Raw genomic sequence first — 20,059 nt, 5'->3', positions numbered from 1 at the left:
CCTTTTAAATCTTTTTTTATGCAGTTTTACATAATTAAGACAATTACCACAACAGCAAGTTTTGCCAATCTATTTTAACAGGGCTGAAAGAGTTTGTTGTTTTGCTGCAAAGATAAAGGTTTTAAGTAGGTAGGAAAGGCTGCTAGTGACACAGACTGAAGACCCGCCTCGCAAGGTTCTGGCATCGCTCCCCTGACCCCCTTTGTGTCCTTTTCTTTTTCGTTCTCTGGATCTTCTTTTGGATTATGTCCAAGGTATATCTGAGTAAAGATGAATTATCTGTCTAGTGTTACCTTCTTTTATTGCAACACAAATGAACATAACACTTACTAATTATGAATTGGCCTCTGCGCCTTCTTGGTGATACCACTTTTTTGTATTCCTGAAAGTAACATTATCAGTCTCCACGTTTGTAAATCGCACTGGATAAAAAACTAATGGAATATGTTAACATGACGATTTTGTCTTACAACAGGGGCTGTATTAATCTTGAGTTGTTTGAGGCAGTATTACTAATGAAAAGAATAAAAATTGTATTATTTTTTATTAATTTTGCGGTAAAAGTGCACTAAAATTGCCATTTCATTATTGATTATTAAAAAAAGATAATAGCCTCGGTAAGTTTGATATTTACCGTTCATTGAGGCGTTGGGTAAATTCGATTGTGGAGAAACAGTGCTATTTTGATTGCGTTTTACATTCCGTTTGAAACAGCAAGGAGTTGTGATGCTGTAAATATTGCCAGGTGGTTGTTTGCGTCATTGGAAGGGAACACAGCCCCTTATTTACACATGGACATGTTTTCACTCTACGCCCTCTTCCTACGTGTGCGGAAGGCCTGAGCTGGGGCCGTGTCGGCCACTGGCTGGCCTCAAGGCCCAGCTCAGCTGCCATGTTCCATCGGGTTACGATGTCAGCATCTCCTTCCAATGCAAACACAGAACGTAATCAGTGCACACCCACAACAACTAACCTTGGTACCACGTACGGTTTATATGAGGGTTCGCTAGACACAATGAAGTCGGTGACTGTCTTGGTCTACTACTGTCTTAACTTACACTCACAGAAATAAAGGTAGTCTAGGCACATTTTTGTTATTTAGGAAACACAGTTCCCAAATGTATCCTGAAAGTACAATTATTTTTTATTTAGGTACTAAAGTGGCTTTTACAAGCAAAAAAATGTACAAATTAATTTTGCATTGCTGACAAGGGGTGCAGTTTCATGTGGGTACCACCCCAGCGACAAGCGTTTGTACCTTTCATTTTTTTCATACCTTTTTCTGAGAGTGTACGGCTACTTCAGTCTGGCCAACCAGAAGTGATTTCATGTTATTCTGGGGGTTTATGAAACTCGTGGGTATTGTATTTGAGATTTTCTTTTGCTTGAGTGGCTAAAACACACAAAGGCGGTTAGCCAGGTAAGGTGAACTGTTATATGTAGCGCACTGATGGAGACCCTGTCAGAAATAATAATGTTTGTGCTTGCAATGGGTTACATTCATCAGTCCACTAATATTATGTGGTTTTTATCCCCTTTACACGCTACATTTCTTAATTTAGGTCTAGTTATCTAAAGTTAGTCTATTGTATGTGTGGTGACGACTATAGGGTGTGTGTCATACTCGCATGGTAAAACAGGTTTTACACGAGCTACACCCCAGCGCACTGCATAAACACATCAACGTACATCGTCATCAACTTGCCTCCATCAAGATAATTCCAGAAGGAAATAAAATGATTCATTTATAGTTTTGTGTTGTCTCGTTCACGTCACGTTTGACACCCCGTAGGCTACTGTCATTTTTTTTACTGTACAAAAATCCATACAGTAATATCAGACGTGATTCTGTCAGGCAGTTAAAATTGTATACTTAAATGACACCTTGTGATGGTGCCTGACTCTGAAAAAAGGTTAAAGAAGTTCATTAAAAACCAAACAATACCTCATTGTCGTTATTTTCTTTTACGTAGTTTTGTCTCTTCAAATTTTGCAAATACAGTCAACTTGACTCACATGTGTGGCAGTTCATGTAACAGAATGTGTTTTAAACCAATCGCAAGAAATAAGTGATCTATTATCCAATTGAAAACGGAGGAGGGTGGGTTTTGCGTTTGGGGGTGGACACCGTGAGCGCGTCGTGTCTGACAGATCTGCCAGAATATGAATAACGAACAGGACACAGGCACAAGCTGCTCGACCTGATATGTATGTATATTTTTGGCTGCGTGATCAGGTTAAGGTTTCATTTCAAGACGCAGTCTAGTTAGCTTCGTGGGAAAGACGTGTCTGGCCTTTCAGTTCAAAATTAGTTTCAATACATGCCGAGGAGTTCCTAAGCTTTGTTATTCAGGCCCGGATCTGTACCTTGGACTAAGTAGTGATAGCCAGTTAGCTGCACCCGTGTTGTGTACGCTCTTCAAAACAGATATGATCGTATAATAACAAATAGTTAGTACGCAGCCCGCTAGCGTTTTGGTTGGATCTGGACAACGAGGTAGCCAATTTAATCCGTATTCAAAGTTAACGTAGCTAGTCCGCTAGTGTTTGCCAGTTGGTAGCCTTGCTACTAGTTAACGTTATCTCCAGTCGTCCTATGTAGCCAAAGCCATCGTTGTCTTGTTGATTGTTAGCTAGCTAGATTGGATTACCTAGCTATCGTCTAAGTTCTTGTTGCTTGTTTTTACACGACTTGCCAACTAATTAGCTTGGTCTCTCTGTGAGGCTGCGACTTGCTACCTAACCTTAAATAAACGTTTCACGGTTGTGTATGACCGCGGTTCATGGGACATTTGAAACGTTTCTGAAAGACTTCCTTTGTGTTGACAGTGCGCACCCGCACGAGAACAATGAAGCATCAGACCTAGGCGAGGAGAAGGAGCACATCATCGTTGCACGAAGGGAAAAAGAAAACAAAGATGTGTTTTCCTTCCCGTGGGACTGAGCTCCTTTCGGATTGCGCTACGCTTTTCATATGCAGACTGTCTGTTAGGCGGTAATTATACATTTTAAATGTAAGTTCTGCTCAAATCTTAAACAGACGTTGGGCTCTAAAGAAGAGGGCAGCAATTGTTCCATAAAATTAAAACTTGATTTTTGGCAATTTGTTTGATAAATTCAGTGATTAATGAGTTGATTAGCTAGCTACGCTGGAGTGTGAATGTGTTCATTATATTAAGTGTGTTTATTTAGCTCGTTGACATAGGTACCATTGGATAAATTTTCCTCCGTTGGCTTTTGTCTTTTATTTTTGGGTGTAGTATTTTAACTTGCAGCGCTGAGATGTTCAGTGATGCTCATTTTTCTGTCAAGATGCTGTAAGACTTCTGGAAATTCTAAGTTAATTTAATGGCACGTTTATTGTGTGTTTGGGTCTTTGTACAAATACTTATTTGATGTTTCCCGATTATTTTATTTTTAAGGACGAACAGAAGAGAACATCGTGACCTTGCATGCCTGCTCACTTGGCCGAAGACGTGTCCGCAGTAAGCTGTCATTGCTCTGGGAGGCGACAGCTAGGAGGGGTGCAGCCGTGGGACCAGCCCAGGGCACGCCCGGCGCTCTCGTGTCACGTGGAGTTCCGATGCGAGGAACGATGGGGACTCAGGGTAGCCCCGTCAAGAGCTATGACTACCTCCTGAAATTCCTGCTCGTGGGAGACAGCGACGTGGGGAAAGGCGAGATCTTGGACAGCTTGCAAGATGGATCGGCAGAGTCGCCCTATGCCTACAGCAGCGGTGAGTGTCACGCGCACACATCCACAAGCTCTCCTGGACAAAATTGAAGTTCTGCGTGCATGTAGCGAAGCATTCCATACGTTCAGGGGGATTTGGAGGATCTGTCGGTTGAATGACAAGTAAACCAACACAAATATAAAGCTGGTATAGCTGGTATGACTGCACACAGTATCCACAAACGTACACGTTTTCAGTTTTCTTGCAGGTGTTACTTTTTTAATCTTGCCGTCATACAGCATATTTAGAAGTGTTGCCTACTGTTTCAGTGCTAATTAAGTATTAATTATGTATCTTTATTCAGCAAGGTAAACCCCTATGGCCACAGTCAGCCATGGTGGGCTTAGTCTAAGTTTTGCAGAGATCTTGTACACTTAATTCAGCAAAAGTGGTGTTGACTGCACAGTCATTCATGTGCACTCTTTACATGAACATTGTTCTGATAGTTGATAGTTCATTAAAAGAGATAGTCAGTCTCATTTCACTTACCAACACTTTCTGATGAGAGATTATGATCTGTTATCTCCATGGGAAGTCAGATATTTCCCCTCTAGTCTTCAGCATGGTTTTCATAATGGTCCATCAAAGTGTTTTTAGGGAACCAGTATAGTGAGCCAGAAGCCTGATAAACATGAGTCTGTCAAAGCAGCAATGATTGACACACTGTTTCCATGGCAACATTGACAGTTGGGCAGGCTCAGGGGCTAGGCAATGAGTTTATTTGTATACAAACACACACAGACAATCAATCTTATCAGGTCCCTGCATATGGTTACAGTTGGATAGTCTAATTGTATTCATTTTTATTTTTATTATTATTGTAGGAAATACTTAAGAATACTCTAAAGAAGTGTGAATATGATTGAACATGAGATTTTTTTGTTTAAAGTTGTGAAGACAACATTTTTGAAGGCGAAGATGTTTCTTTGATGTTAGGGGGTGGGGGCACCGATTGGATTATGTACTATCTGCTCAGACCTTTTGAAGTCTTGATGGCTTGTTGCCCTCTTCATCCGTGAACTGAACACCCCACAGTGGGCCATCACTGACTGAACTGCCATGCTCCATCACCGATTTGCTTGAAGGAGCAAAAACTAGCCCTTATCTCTTTTAATGTAGCGGTAATTGCTCAGACTGCCACACTCCACGTCTGTTAACACGTGCCGCCATTTCCCACCCCAATGCATGTTCATTCCTTTGAGTCCAGAAACATTTTTTTTGCTGGATAAATGGGGGGGGGGGGGGGAGTTGTTTCCATTGTAGTTAATGCCGTATACTGTACCATTTCTTTTTCCTCACAATGCAGTCACCCCGCTTGGTTTGATTTCTACAATGCCCGATTTTGACTTTCCAAGCCCAAACAACGTGGCCTTGTTTTATTTAGTCTTCCAGCAGGCGAGTTTGGCTGTGCCACTGGTTTCTCTTAAATACTTTGGTTTTCAGATACACAATTCATCGCTGCCTCTACCGTGACCTCTCTGAAACAGCAAAACTATGAATCATTAAAATATTCACAGAAACCTCTGCATCAGTGGCTTACATACCATGGAAGCCAAGCTGTACTTCTGGACAAGAAAACCATTGTTTTCCTTAATAATTGTTTGATTTATTTACAACAATGTTTTCATTTTTATTGGCTGGTTAATCAATTTGTATTGTGTAATGCTTATTCAGAGTGATATATACAGCTTTAGGCATTACAGTGCAGAACAGCCATAGCCTAGTTAAATAGCTGTAGGCCTAGGCCTACCTAAAACACATCAGTGGGTCTTTTTGGATCTTATCCAGTGAAAACACACCCCCCTGACAGTAGGTAGCAGTTCATTGTGACTGCATTTGAGCTTTGAAATATATCTAGCTGTATTAAGTAGTGATGGAAATAAGGCAATTGAATATATATGTTTTTCTTTTAACAATAACATACCATCTAACGGTTGTCATGGACATCAGAACACTCTGTAGAGCCAATTCTCTTTCATAGAAAATTTGAAGAGAAGCAAAATTCCTTGGGTCTTACAGCTTTTACTGATGTTCTTTCTAGATGTCTTCCTTTCTAGTTGAGAGAGCTTAGTCGTAAATATTTGAAGAGCGCAGAGCAGTTACACAGGAGAATTTATCCGGTCATCTCCGGCTTTTAGTCGTCGAGAGTTCTCCAAGGCCCTTTTCAGCGCAGGTGTGGAATCCTGGGCTCCTGGCTCTTGTAGATATATCTACAGACCTAGGGCTTAAAGGCATGTCATCTGAACCTGTTATATCAATCAGTAAATCAGATGTATTTATTTAGTGCTTCACACATAGAATTCCATAGAAACCGTTCATGAGACGTCCTACCAGAAATGAGGTGTGCTGCAAGCCCGTCCACTATAATTGCAGGTACAGGATAAAGACATAGGAAACAATGAGGAAAAACATTACCTACACAGTGCTACTCCTCCAAAATGTGATTTGTGAGCGTGAGCCCATTGTTACCTCCTCATGATCACCTAACGAATACCAATGTGGTTGAACTGTTGTCCTTTTGATTGCATGATGAATCGTCACAGTTAGGAACCAGTGTACGTTGTCCCCCTCCCTCACTTCTGACAGGAACACGCAGCGTATTTTAAGATGTCATCAATATGAGTACTGTAAACAGCGTTGCTCTTGAGGGGGTCTGAAACCGCACCTCTGGCATTTGTGATTCGCTGTTTTTCCAAAAACACAGAGCTATAATTTAGAACACAGAGCTTTTTTTTCGGAGATGGGAGCGCTAGGACTACGGCTGGAATCCAAATTTCAGGTTTCTTCTTCTTCCTGCAGCCTGCATATTTCATCAGGGCAGAAGAACATTATGATGACGGGAACAGACTGTTCAGCTCAGCTCAGTGATTTTGCACGTATCTGCAGTAAGGATGATCATCTTGCATTTGCATGGCAGTCCTTATGGATGAAAAACAATGAAGATCATAGCTTTATATGCAGATACAAATGGAAAAATATGATATTCAAGCTGACCTGAAAAAGAATAAAAAGTAGATTAAGGTGACTGTTCATCTAGAGCGAAAGACAAACCCAACATGTTTTTTTAGCTTCCTCAATTATTCTGGTTTTTGCAGTAACTTGTGCTGCTTTAAAACGTGTATTTCTATGCAACAGCCACAGAACAAGCTACGAAAGCAACACTGATTTTAAAAATAACCCAGAATGACCATGTTTATCGTTTTATGCTGTTTCGCTGGCAGTCGGTTTTGTCGTTCAAGGGTTTGCAGTCTGCACGTTTTCAGTTCGTACCAGTTCCTCGGGGCCAGATGCAGTGTACTCTAAACGCAAAGCTTTGCCGTTATCTTTGAATAACAGAAATAACATCGGGAGTGCCTGGAGCGAAAATTCTTCTGTTTTATTCCCTCTGAGCGTACGCGAGTGTCAGAGTCGTGTTGCTCTATAACCAATGAATAGAGGAAATGTACAATATTTCTCCACAATTTAAGGACATGGAGCACATTGCGATTAGATCTTATCCTCAGTTTCAAGAGCAGGCGATGGAAGAAATGTTATCTGGGACTTCGGAAGAGGTTACACTATGTCATTCATGATGATGTTATCTCTGATGTAATGACATGGCGATGGTCTTAATATCTGGCTGCCATGTGGCATTTACATATTCGCGGGGTGCAGTCGAGCTACCTGGACGTCAGTAGGAGTGCAGCGCGTGCATCATTTTCTGTCAGTCACTGACAGTCGTATGAGCCAATCAAAAGAACCTGTTCTTCATGGAAAAAGGTGATTGGCTGGAATCACTGTGTTGCTGATTGAGCTCATTATCTCCTCCGACTGGGGTGTATGAAGCCTCACTCTGCCACCACTTCACTTGAGTGGCTCAGCTTCTGTCAGAGACCGTGTGAAGGCCGACTCAGCCTGTGAACCCGCACCCCTCACCCCAGCCCCCACCTTGTCCACCTGCTGCCCTGTGTGTGTGGTGCTTCTGCAGGGGGGTCTGCAGGCGCGGAACACGAGCTGGTAATTACACCGACGGCACGTGCCACGCGTCCCCGGTGGCGGCAGCTTGGACGACCAATCACAGAGCGGCGCGACCAAATGAGTCCGCCCCCCCGAGGCTGAGTGGGCTGATGGATGGACGGAAAAAAGCAGGTCCCTGTAGCCTGGAAAGGGTGCTTTTTAAACCCTCTCCTCCCTCCGGCAGGAAGGGACAGGAACAGCTTGGTGATTAGCGTCGCTCGCTCCATTTGTCACAGCTGTGCCGGTGCGGTTGGGACCAGTCGTCCTTCCGCGGTAATCTCGTTATTGCGGGTGACTAATTGCGAAAGATGGACGTGCGAGGCCTGTCTGTACCCCTGTCCCGTCTGTCATCTGAGAGAGTGGCGCGTATCTCCGTCCCCAATACCGGCTGGTGTTTCTACATTCGTTTAACCGAGAGAGGTTTTTTTGGTCATTACTGGGTCATCACAGAGGATAGATTAGCACAAAGTAGCTTCCAGGAATTGATGCCTTTAACCTCAGAGAACCTGTTAGTGTTCTGTTTTGTACATCCCCCCCCCCACGTTCGGCCTGTGGGAAAAGCACGCCGGCCCTCTGTTGCAAGCAGAAGACCCCATTAATGTGCAAAACAGCTCTGCTTAAATACCACCTGGAGAAGTCGTGATTCCATCAAAAAAGGAGCCTAACTAGTGTACAGCATCACTGTGAACACCAGAACACTGTGATATCCTAGCAACAAGCAGACTTCACTGAAAGCTGTTATAAGGCTTTCCAGACCTATTACAGAATTAAACTCAGGGAAAATGTTTTGCTGGACATTACAAAGTGTTTCTTCATCTGCAAAGTAAGGCCCTTTAGCTAGTTTGTGCCAGGTATATCCAACTTAACCAGGGGTGCATTTAACTTCTGTTCTGAATTTATTGAATTGAATTGAATTATTTCCTTTGTAAACAATCATTTGTTTGAACTGGCCTTTTTGATAGTTGTGAGCTACCATTGCAGTCCTTGTGTATTCTGCCCTGTCCTGTTTTGATGTGGTGTGGTCCAGCGCTGGTGCATACAGCTGTTGATAAAGATAAGCCAGAATAATTAGTTGGAACAAAAAGCAGAATACACCGGCCCTCCAGGACTGGAACTATGCACCGCTGAACTTTGACGCTTTCCCCGGCGAGCACTTTCAAATTAATTAACTTCTGAAAAAATTCTAATTAATTGCTCCACTCTGATTAGTTTTCCACATCATGCAGTAAGGGCTGGGTAATACGGCATTGTCCAATGAGAGACAGAGAGAGCTCTTCTCCTCCCCGTGTTGCCTTCCTTTCCGCCTTGTCGATGGCTGTCGCGCGAGGGTGCGGACTGCGCTGGCCGTCGCCTCCCGTTAGAGCGACGAGACGGCGGAGCTGCGGGATCGAACGCTGAGTAACCGCAGTGACAGGGAGGCACAGCGTCATCCGCAGGGAGGTTTCCCACAGCTGTACTCCAACGACAGGATGCTAGCCAACAGGCCGCCTGTCGCTGGGTCATTGCCAGGACAGACTCAGCTGCCGCTTTCCCCTGGAGATGTGCTGATGCTTCGTTTGATTGAATATCCATGTGTCTGTCAAGGGAAGCATTTGCTCAAAACTGTGCTGATTCAGGCCATAAAGACAATACAAATAGGCCTAAAACAGGTCATACAGAAATTTTGATTAAATATAATTGGGGGACTTGTTAGGGAAATGAATGCTGCATTTACAACACAAAAAAAAAAAAGATTTTCCTATTGCTTTTTTCCTGTAAGGCATGTTTGAGTCATACTTGGGACGGGAGCTTTGCTACGTGTTGCTAACAGACTGTGTGTTGGTTACCAGCTGGATGTTTGTAGAGTCGGTCATGTTCCAATTCTTTTTTCCTGGCTCACTCGTCTGGTTTTCTTCCAGGGATCGACTACAAAACCACCACAATCCTGCTGGATGGACGGAGGGTCAAGCTGGAGCTGTGGTGAGTGGATTTCCACAGCCTGCGTTCCACATCTGCACACGTGTGCTACACACTCGTACGGTACCGCTAACCTCTATGGTACTGCACTCCTGTACACTGCAACGTACCTGCACCCAACGTCCTGCAGACCTTTACATTACTGCGCACGTTCACTATACACCTGTGCTGCACTGCAGATCTGTGTGCACTGTAGCAGAGATAATGATGCTCCTAATGCGTAGTGCAGAGGCAGATTTGTGAAAGAGAGGAGAGTGAGCCGCTGAATGAGCACAGGGCCAGCATCCAGGGCACGACAGATGCAAGGGATTATGGGTGTCGGCGTCGCCTGGCTCATGAGCAGATTAAGTGTAACATATGGGAGAGTAATGGAGGGATAATGGACGTTCTGGGCAGGCCTGAGGATGGGTGCTTACCGGTGAATGCTGGGAGATGTGTTTCAGGGCCACAGCGAGGCCTGCTTTTGGCGAGTGAGCGCTCGTCCTACTCGTTGCACACCCAGAACCACACACGAGGCCCAACCCCCCCCTCCCCGCACCATGTGTGTCTTTAATTACATCACATTATTTATTCTGTTAGCCAGCAGCCCAAAGCCAGGTGAGAGTCTCAGCCTTTGCTGTGTTTACACTGCTGGGTGTTTGCTGGAGTTGGCTGGCCCATGTTTTTCGGGTGAGGCAGCTGCAGTGAATCTGCGACCATCTGGTTCAGGGCCCCGCTCCACTGCACTACCCTGCTACCTAGCAACCAGCGTCCTGTCTATCCTTCACCCTCTCTGTCTGGCTGTTTGTCCTGCAGGGATACGTCGGGACAAGGTCGATTCTGCACCATCTTCAGGTCCTACTCCAGAGGGGCACAGGTATGGGGGGGAGAGGGTTTCGGTCATTGCTTAACTGCATGAGGAAAGGTACTGTTGTTTTCATTTCATGTTCTGCTCCTTTGGAAACTTGCTCCCAAACCACTGATTTTGGATGGACCCGACATATCGTTAGAAAGGGAGACAGACCTGGGTCAAATACATACTTGTTTTGGATTCAAATACTTTCCTGTGCTCTGTTGATCTTGCCTGGTGTAATTGAGCCTGCCAATATGATCAGAAGGGTTTGCACTTTTTGAGAGTGTTTCATTGGTTCCAATACACCAGACAAGATCAGTAAAGCGTAGAAAAGTATTTGAATCCAAAACGAATACGTATTTGACCCAGGTCTGGAGGGAGAGGAGCAATACCAGCTTTTTTTACTGGTGGAAAGTGTGACTCCTCTATGTTTAATGCTCAGTGATAATCAGAAATGTAATATATGTGTTGTCTAATAAGGAGGTTGAATTTTGAGGAGGTGCTTGTGTGTATGATTGTTTCATGCTCTTTTTCGTTTGACCGATCGGTCTGTAACTTTGGGGCCTTCTGCTGTGTTGTAGTTATGAAAGGAAGTCAGTCAGTTGGGGGTCTGTCTGTTGGGGAGGAGATGTGCCTTTTGGTTGGTTGACAGATGGAACTGCATGTGATCCCGGGGAAATGAAGCTACAGCTATCTGCTGCTGCAGAGGGCTGTTCTCTGCAACTGCCCGCAAGCTGTCAAATGTGCTCTCTTCCTGAGGAGTCTGCCTGTTACTGTCGGCCCGCTAGCTGTGTTACTGTGTGTCACTCATTTTAATGAGCTGCCATCTCTGCACTTCAGTGTGTTCACACTGAGCTTCAACAGGCTGCTCTCTGGAATAAATAAAACAGCCACATATCAGTGCCCAGTGGAGGGTGCGGGATTATTATCAGTTGTTACTATTAATTAATTAATTCATTCATTCATTCATTCATTTATTCAGTAGGTGCACTTAGTTCATGAGCTGAGTGTCTGAGACACCATGGAAATATGCATTAAATTCACATCACAGGAGCAACAAGACAGGGCAGCAGCACAGTGATGGAGAATCCAACTGAAGAAGTGCCACTTAGATTAATCTTTCCCTCATTGTCCGTTTTCATGAAAATTCCTTTTGTAGGCATTGGCACACACATAGTGCTGCATTGCTGTACATACTATACCGTATAATAATTATCCAATACAACACAATATATATTGTGCATGTACACCGATAGCCAAATAATATTCTGTAAGAACAACAGAACCTGATTACAGAGCTCATGTGGTGCCACATAGTGAGCCTTAAGAGAAACATTGCCTTGCATCATTTTGGAATAACACAGAGAGTAACAACGAGCTGGAATTTGCTCTGTATCAGATCTCACTACGGGAGGTGCAGTGAACAGATGCTGGGGTCGGGGGCATTAGGTCAATTAGCTGCTGAGGTTTTGGAAATGAAATTGGCTTAAAAAGATCCCATTGAGCGACAGGGAGAAGCTGACCAGTGACCTCTGGCCCACAGGGAATTCGAGGTCTGGCTGCTCTATGGATCAGTTAATTAGATATTGAGCCTTGTCTAGGGTTACCTGTGTTTGAGCGGAGAGGAGGGCATGTGTCATTGGAGGGGAGCTGTAATTGGTCTTGTGTAATGTTAAGCCTCAGGGAAGAAGCTACAAGTCAGTACATGTCATAGGGGGCTGGTCTTCACAGTGCGTTTTTCTTTATGTATGTTTTTTTTATTATTTAATGCCTGATGTTGGCCAGGAGAGTGATGTCATAATTAGAAATAACGTCGCCAATGTCACAGGAGACTGGTCTTCGTGTGTCTCCACAGGGAATTTTGTTGGTGTATGACATCACCAACCGCTGGTCCTTTGATGGAATCGATCGGTGGATTCGGGAGATTGATGAGGTGAGGGGGAAGACCCTTGTCGAGGAGGAGGGTTTGTCAGTCTGAAAGGGGTCTCTCAGCTCTCTCTCTCTCAGTGGAGACGTTCTTTATGTATTTATTTTTCTGTTTGTGGAAGAGCTGCTCCCCTGGCAGCTCGTGCCTCAGTGCTGTGGAGATGAAGACAGATGTGACAGGGGTCACTGTAGGCCCTGGTGCCATTCCCCTCCCCCACAGTCAGGCTCAGCACATCTCCAGTGTGTATGCACGCACATGCACAGGCACACACACGCACATACATACGCACATACACACGCAAACACACACACACACATGCACATACAAACAAACACACACACGCACATACAAACAAACACACACACACACACACACGCACACACGCACATACACACACACACACGCACATACACACAAACACACACACGCACATACACACAAACACACATACATACGCACATGCACACACACGCACATACATACGCACATACACACACACACACGCACATACACACAAACACACACACGCACATACACACAAACACACATACATACGCACAAACACACACACGCACATACATACGCACATACGCAGGCAAACACACACACTAGCTTAATTACAAATGCATACTCACTCTCACATGCATACACATTTACTTGCTTACAAAAGCATACACACACCCACCCCAAGACATGCACAGCACTCACACACATGCACACACATATTCAGACATGCACACTTACTTGCTTGCAAACGCATACACACACACACACACACACCCAAAGAAATGCAAACCACTCACACAGACACACATATACATGCATACATATGCACACTCGCTTACTCATAAATGAACAGACTCGCAAAAACACACGCAGGCATCCATGTCCTCAGGAGTGTTCTGTCCCAGACAGGCTGTGTCCTCGTCTGCCTCGGGCCCCCAGCCCCCCTAAATCAGCCCCTCACAGGCCAGAATGCAGGGCCTGATGGCTCCTCCTGAAACATGCCCCCCCCCCCATCCCCCACAGCACTGTACTACATTCAATACACTGGGGAGAGAGAGACCGAGAGATCTTTTTGGGGGGGGGGGGATGCAGAGAGAACGTGGGATATATGGGAAGATATCAGATGAAACAGATTGAAAAACAGACAGTGGGAGATTTTACTTCACGTGCTGTGGTAATACTCCATTTCTCATGTTAATAAAGCTTGAATTAAAAAAAAAAAAAAGAATAAACGAGAGGGATAGAGAGGTGACAGTCGTAAGCAAAAGCTGTGAGGTCCATGCCTGAGTCTGTGGCTGATCTCTCTGCTCCCCGTCCCAGCATGCACCTGGCGTGCCGCGGATCCTGGTGGGCAACCGGCTGCATCTGGCGTTCAAGCGGCAGGTGCCCACGGAGCAGGCGCGGGCGTACGCGGAGAAGAACGGCATGACCTTCTTCGAGGTCAGCCCCCTCTGCAACTTCAACGTCATCGAGTCGTTCACCGAGCTCTCCCGCATCGTGCTCATGAGGCACGGCATGGAGAAGTTCTGGAGACCCAACAGAGGTGAGTGAGTGAGCCACTGACTGACCGACAGCCCAATAGATGACTGACTAGGTGACTGACTAGGTGATTGACTGACTGACTAATTGGCTGACTATGTGGCTGACCGACTGACTTGGTGACTGACAGACTACATGACAGATTAGGTGACTGACTGACTAACTAGGTGTCTGAGTGACTAGGTGACTGACTGACTGCGTGACTGACTGAGTGACTATGTCACTCACTTGACTCGGTGTTTGAGTGAGTTAGTAAGTGACTTGGTGACTGGCTGACTGAGTGACTGACTTTACTGAGTGAGTGAGTGAGTGACTAGGTGACTGACTGAGTGACTAGGTGAGTGAGTGAGTGACTTGGTGACTGAGTGACTAGGTGAGTGAGTGAGTGACTAGGTGACTGAGTGAGTGACTAGGTGAGTGAGTGAGTGAGTGACTTGGTGACTTGATGTGTATGAGTGAGTGGTGAGCTGAGACAGCCTGTGGGTTGGCTATTGAGGGCTGAAGCCTGTAACAGCTCTGCTCTTCCCTCAAACCCGAAGTTCCAGGCTTCTCAGATGCTAGTAACCCCTGGCGAAGCAAGTCTGTTAAAGCACTTCCTAAATGTTGGCAGTTATTATTGCATTTTTCATGTCATTTGCATCACTTAAATTCTCACCCTTCCACCGTTCTGTCAAAAACTCTGTTACTGTGCATTTTAATTATGGAGTTGCTGACTGGTTATTGTTTTGACGCCTTTGTTGTGGTTCAGTTTCAATTGTCTGTTGTGCGACGTAATTATTTTTAATTAAAAATAGCCTTAAAGCAGCTTTTTCTAAAATCTAAAAAATTTTGATATTTAAAATTTTGGTCTTGCATTTTCCATAGGTTTTCAAGTTAATTTCAGTTAAATACAGAAGAAGGTATCAAAAATTCTAATTCTCCCTAGGGAAAAGTATTTGTGGTCCTTCTAAATTGATTCTGGACCACCATCTAGTGGTGTGGAAGGAAATAGCAACTTGCTAGTGATCATTCCGGAAGGATCTGTCAGGCACTTTAACACTTTCACCACTCTAACAACTTTTTCTTTAGTTTGACTTTTCCTTTAGTAACAAACACATTTATATAAAAAAAAACTAGCAGGTCCAAAAGAAGAAACTAAAAGCCCTCTGTAAAAGGGTTTACCAGTTAAGAAGTAGGTGTGTATATATGTGTGTGTATGTGTGTTTATTTTTGTGTTTTGTGTGTGCTTGTCTCTTGTAGTGTTCAGCCTGCAGGACCTGTGTTGCCGGGCGATAGTCTCCTGCACACCAGTGCACTTGATTGACAAGCTGCCCCTCCCAGTTGCCATAAAGAGCCACCTCAAGTCCTTCTCCATGGCCAATGGCATGAACGCAGTCATGATGCACGGCCGCTCTTATTCGCTGGCCAGCGCCTCGGGGGGAAGCAAGGGCAACAGCCTGAAGCGCTCCAAATCCATCCGGCCCCCTCAGAGCCCCCCCCAGAACTGCACCAGGAACAACTGCAAGATCTCTTAGCGCAGGGGGGGGGGCATGGGGGCAATAGGATGTCCAGCAGGCGGTGGGTAGGTGACCCTCACGTGGTGGTTTGGCTCATGGAAGAAAGAGTGTCTCATACTCCACAGAGCTCCGGCTCCTCAAAGGGGGGCTGCCCCGCTCCCGACCCCCTGGCTGAGCCCACGTCAGCAGTCAGTGCTGTGAACCTGCATGTGACAAGCCCAGAACTGACCCCAGATCAGCATGGAGTAGCAAGAAGGTTTTGCCCACCTTGGAAAGCAGGAGGGGGGTGGGGCATCTGAACTGATAGGACAGAGATTTGCACAGGCTCCGCCTTCCGCATTCCAGAGCCATGCTTCTCTGTTCTCAGTCTACACTAAACTTTTTTTCATTGTTTTGATGTATATATGGTAATTTAACAAATGTAATATGGAAAGTACCTGTAAGTAAGGTGTTATGGTTTGTTTTTATTTGTTTATTTTATGAACATTTTCATTTTTTGCTCATAGCATCAGTGTTTTTGCACTGAATCTCACCACCACCTCATCACCTGGAGAATTTGAAACACTTGGCCATTTTTCTTGAGACAGAAAATACTAAACCAGCAACAAGATAATGTCATCCTTCACTGCTGCCTGCTTCCAAATCCGCCCTGCTACTCTTCATTCACCCCAGAACCCCTGGATCATTCTCTAAGGACAGCGCTCAATGGAGAGGCTCCTGTTGACGTGTAACACTTGAAATGCTGTTGCCTTTAACACATCAGAACTCACTCAGTCCCGTATCTAGGGCTGTGTCTGAGCTGATGGCATGTTCAGCGCCATCCTTCCACTCTTCTTCTTGCAAACTGCTCTGTCACTTTCTCTCCTGTTCCCTCTCCCTCATCCTCTCCCTCTCCGCCACTACCATTCTCATCTCTCACTCTTGTGCCCTCTCTCCCTCACTCTCCTCCTCTTTTCTATTTGCAGTCATGCATGTTTGTGCGGAGTCCTTGGTCATTGTGTTTGTGTTCCGTAATTTAATCATTTTTTCATATGAAGCTATTTCCTGTACAGGTCCAGGCCAGACGGGTCTGATAAGGTTGCTCTTTTAATTGGGGACACTACAGTAGTGATGGAAGAGCCAGTCTTTGTGAATCCGGGAATAGGTGGAGCCGCTGTGTGCTATCAACTGCTGACTTGTCTCGGCCAATCAAATGCCTTTTCTGTCTGCAGTAGAACACTAGCTTTGGCTCCTGTCAGTAAGTCAGACATAGCCCACAGTGGCTCCACCCATTTTTGCAGTTCTCGAACCCTCACTCCCCCGTCCCTACTCTCCAGACGCCCTTTCTGGGAAAGCCCTCAGTGATCAGAAACACGGTTTCTCAATACCCTCTGTTTATTTCACAAATCTTAGAAACGCTGCTTTTCTTCCTCTTTCCCTGCAAGCTTGCATTTGCAGTTGTTTCGATTTGAATTTCTTTCCCATTTGCATGTGCGCAGAGCCCTTGGATCCAATGCTTCAGTAACTGCCGCTCGCTGCCACTTTTAGCCCTGTTACCCACTTGTGCCAAATGCATAATGGCTGCACCTACTCTCTGTCTACCTCTCCTTGTGTTCAGTAGCGTACAGTGCTAAAACAGTCACAGGAGTTTTGCAGTAGATTAACCCTTTTATGTCAGGACTCTAGACTCCAGGTTTTTTAATATACATATTTTTGATCTCCAGTGAATTACCAGGAAATAATTGTGTTATAGCATGTTTTTGAAACTGCACCTGATTTTTTATTTTATTTTATTTTTCATTTTTTGTTAAATGCAAATTGAACTATTTTTGAATTGTCTGGTTTAAGTTGAGAACAGGAAGTCCATGCAAAGTGTGCCAAAGTTTACCTGAGTGGAAACATTGATAAGCAGAGGAACAAGAATAAAGTTATTTGATAAGCACAACAGAGAACATACCCTACAGCTCCTGTCAAAATTATGATTGATGACTTATGATTGACAGCCGCCCCTGATGTGTACATTTGAATGGGCGTAGATCTGTTTGAACATTTTTAATGTTTTTTTTTTTTAATGTGATAGGCTAATTTGTATTTTTTTATGTACCAGTATTTGGCAAATGACTGAACTGATTTGCAATCAATGGAGTCTTGTTTTCTTGATGGCTGACATAATGGTCACAAGGGTAGCATAACACCACCTTTTTAAATAATTAAACAACTGGTATAGCATCCATCAAGGAATGATTACCTCAGTCGATCGGGAGATGATCAGGATAAAATTTACCGATGAATACACTCTTTTTTCAGTAATTTTTAGTTGTGGATATAGAAACCCTAACCAAGCACCACTCTCACCATTTCCTGATTCACCTATCTTTTTCCCCCCTCGTTGTATGTGGAAAAACAGCTAACAAGAAAACAAGACTTGATTGATTGACAATCAGTTCTGTAGGTCTAAAAATGAAAAACGCATATGCGTAGGTTCTATCACAACTGAAATATGAATTATAAACTAAAGAACAAAAACAAGCAGCATTTCTGGGATGTAAACTGCAAAATTGGGCTTATAATTAGGGGCTTGATGTACTTAAATTGAAAAGCCACTGGCAAACAAGCACTTGGGATAGGAGGGATATTTCTACTCCACTTAGCTGGAGTACAGCACTTTCATTCCTGTGGTAAACCCAAGCCCTGATGCATTTACTGCTAATATGTTTTTTTTTCCCTTTTTTGATTCTGTTTGTTATTTAAGCAACTGCCTTTGTAGCAATAGTTGGCTGTCTGCTAACCCCAGTCATTCTCTCTCCACTGCCCCCATCCCCAGACCCTTTTTAAATCTCAGGGACCACCCCATTTAGCAGGACCCAACCAATGCAACCTGCGTGCTTAAGGCTGAGCATTGGGTCTGACATGGAGGCCTTCTTTTCAAGGGGGACATAACCCCCCCCCCACCCCCCACCCCCCCACCCTTCCCCCTCACAACCTGTTCTTCGGGTTGGGGTGAGTTCAGTATTATAGAAATTTTTACCATCAGCGCAGGAAGAGAGATCTGCCAATAACCCAGTCCCCAGGAGGAGTAGAGAAGACCCAGAGTTAATTTGAGCTCCTGTACCTGCATCTGCTCCTGGGCTTTGTAGGGGTCTTTTACCCTCACCTGGAGTCTCCTCAATGTGCTTCCTGTGGTAAAGTCATCCACCTCACACCCCACCCCAGGCATCTGGACAGATGCATTAGGATTTGTTAATACTTCTGCTCATGTTTCCATTTGATGAGGTCATTTGTAGCTTCTCCAGCAAGACGCATCCTGTTCGGACCCTGCAGCCACTCCCAAAAAGATGAGTTTATTACAGATAGCCATGTTTTGTTTTGTTTTTTGGTTTGTTTTTTTTTTTTTACATGTATTTTTGTGAATGCAGGAAAGTAGTCAACCATTTATTCAGTATGTCTGGCAGTGTCTGGATAATTTCAAATGGAATGTGAGAGAAGATTAATGGTGGTGGGGGTAGAGTGGGTTTGGTCATAGTCCTTGCTGATCTTTTGTTGCTGCTGGGGAAGGGTGGAGTGTGAAGCTACAGTTGCATTGGTTCAGTCTTATCAGGTTTTTCCTCTTGTGTGGAATGGATGAAGGGAAATGTGATATTATTACTATGATTATTAAATGTAAACACTATTCTTTTGGTTTAAGCTGCTGGGTAACTTTAATGAGGAATGCTTTCTAAGTGTTATTGAAATGACAAATGGAAAAATTATTATTATTATTATTGATTGTACAGTTCTTAGTATATGAAATGCAAGGCTTTTTCCACAATAAAACTTAACAAAACAATCCTATTTTGTTTCATTTCCAGCTGTGTGCTGTCACAGTGCCTTTAACTGATTATAAAAACCAATCCCAGAACCCAAGTGATCCTTTTGCCAGTAGGCAAATACTCAAAAACACAGAGACTCACGAGATGAAGTAAGTTGAAGCACTACCACTGACAGAATTTGTTTTCATAAAACACCCAAAGCAAAAAAATTGTTCAAACAATGGTGTCATTTTTATTTATTTTTTATTTCAAGTGTAATAGCTGGACTGCACATTAATTTAACTATAAATGATTGCTATTTAACTTTCATGTGATGCATAAACTTTGAATGACCACATTCTCTTCAAATGGTAAGATGAAAAAACACAGGTCCAAGTTATATTAAATAATTTAGGAAACATTGGGAAAGCTTTGGGATAGAGCTTGTTTAATTTGTGTGAGCTAAAATAGAAAATATTGTTTATTGTAACTTGGCCTCATTTTGATATCAATACTTTTAACGGCAGGCCTAGATTTTGCTAGTTTTAATTAATGGCTTACAGACAGTGCTCTGTATTAGTGAGTAACTTGCCATTTTACGCTGAAAACGTGTTTTTGTTGAGATTACATTCGCCGTACAAATCATCGAATACGAACACTGAACTGTATTGTATAGAAAAGACTGAAACGCTTCCGCGAAAATACGGCAAAGTGGTATTTGATTGGACTCGGACCTCGCTACCCTTCGTACTGGATGTGGATTGGTCATATTTCCTCCACCCCTTTCGAGTGATGCGTAATCATTA

At 44.0% G+C, this 20,059-nt stretch overlaps 1 protein-coding gene across 4 annotated transcripts; it reads left to right on the top strand.

Annotated features, from left to right (window-relative positions):
- Positions 1 to 2,106: 2,106 nt before the first annotated feature.
- On the top strand, positions 2,107 to 19,291 carry LOC135242918 (ras-related protein Rab-40C). 4 transcript variants are annotated; one of them, XM_064314244.1, is made up of 8 exons: positions 2,122 to 2,208; positions 2,830 to 2,995; positions 3,423 to 3,737; positions 9,629 to 9,689; positions 10,482 to 10,542; positions 12,374 to 12,451; positions 13,772 to 13,994; positions 15,230 to 19,291. In XM_064314244.1, exons 3-8 carry the CDS (start codon positions 3,584 to 3,586, stop codon positions 15,502 to 15,504), a joined length of 852 nt encoding a protein of 283 aa, XP_064170314.1. In that variant the 5' UTR covers positions 2,122 to 2,208; positions 2,830 to 2,995; positions 3,423 to 3,583; the 3' UTR covers positions 15,505 to 19,291. The 4 variants fall into 4 exon arrangements, with proteins under 4 accessions (XP_064170315.1, XP_064170314.1, XP_064170312.1 ...); XM_064314242.1 differs by having other exon boundaries at positions 2,830 to 3,014; XM_064314243.1 differs by lacking the exon at positions 2,122 to 2,208 and adding an exon at positions 2,215 to 2,497 and having other exon boundaries at positions 2,830 to 3,014.
- The last annotated feature ends 768 nt before the right edge of the window (positions 19,292 to 20,059 follow it).

This window comes from Anguilla rostrata, chromosome 17 (genome assembly GCF_018555375.3).
Source record: "Anguilla rostrata isolate EN2019 chromosome 17, ASM1855537v3, whole genome shotgun sequence".
In the NCBI taxonomy this organism is placed as follows: domain Eukaryota; kingdom Metazoa; phylum Chordata; class Actinopteri; order Anguilliformes; family Anguillidae; genus Anguilla; species Anguilla rostrata.
The sequence above is the reverse complement of the archived record's forward strand: the minus strand, read 5'-3'. Positions and strand labels throughout refer to the sequence as shown.

Bases quoted from the DNA above. Each gene is read 5' to 3' on its own strand.
- LOC135242918 (XM_064314245.1), top strand. From the start codon at position 3,584: ATGCGAGGAACGATGGGGACTCAGGGTAGCCCCGTCAAGAGCTATGAC. The intron at 9,690-10,481 runs GTGAGTGGATTT...TTTGTCCTGCAG, and splicing joins AGGGTCAAGCTGGAGCTGTG to GGATACGTCGGGACAAGGTC. The intron at 10,543-12,373 runs GTATGGGGGGGA...GTGTCTCCACAG, and splicing joins CCTACTCCAGAGGGGCACAG to GGAATTTTGTTGGTGTATGA.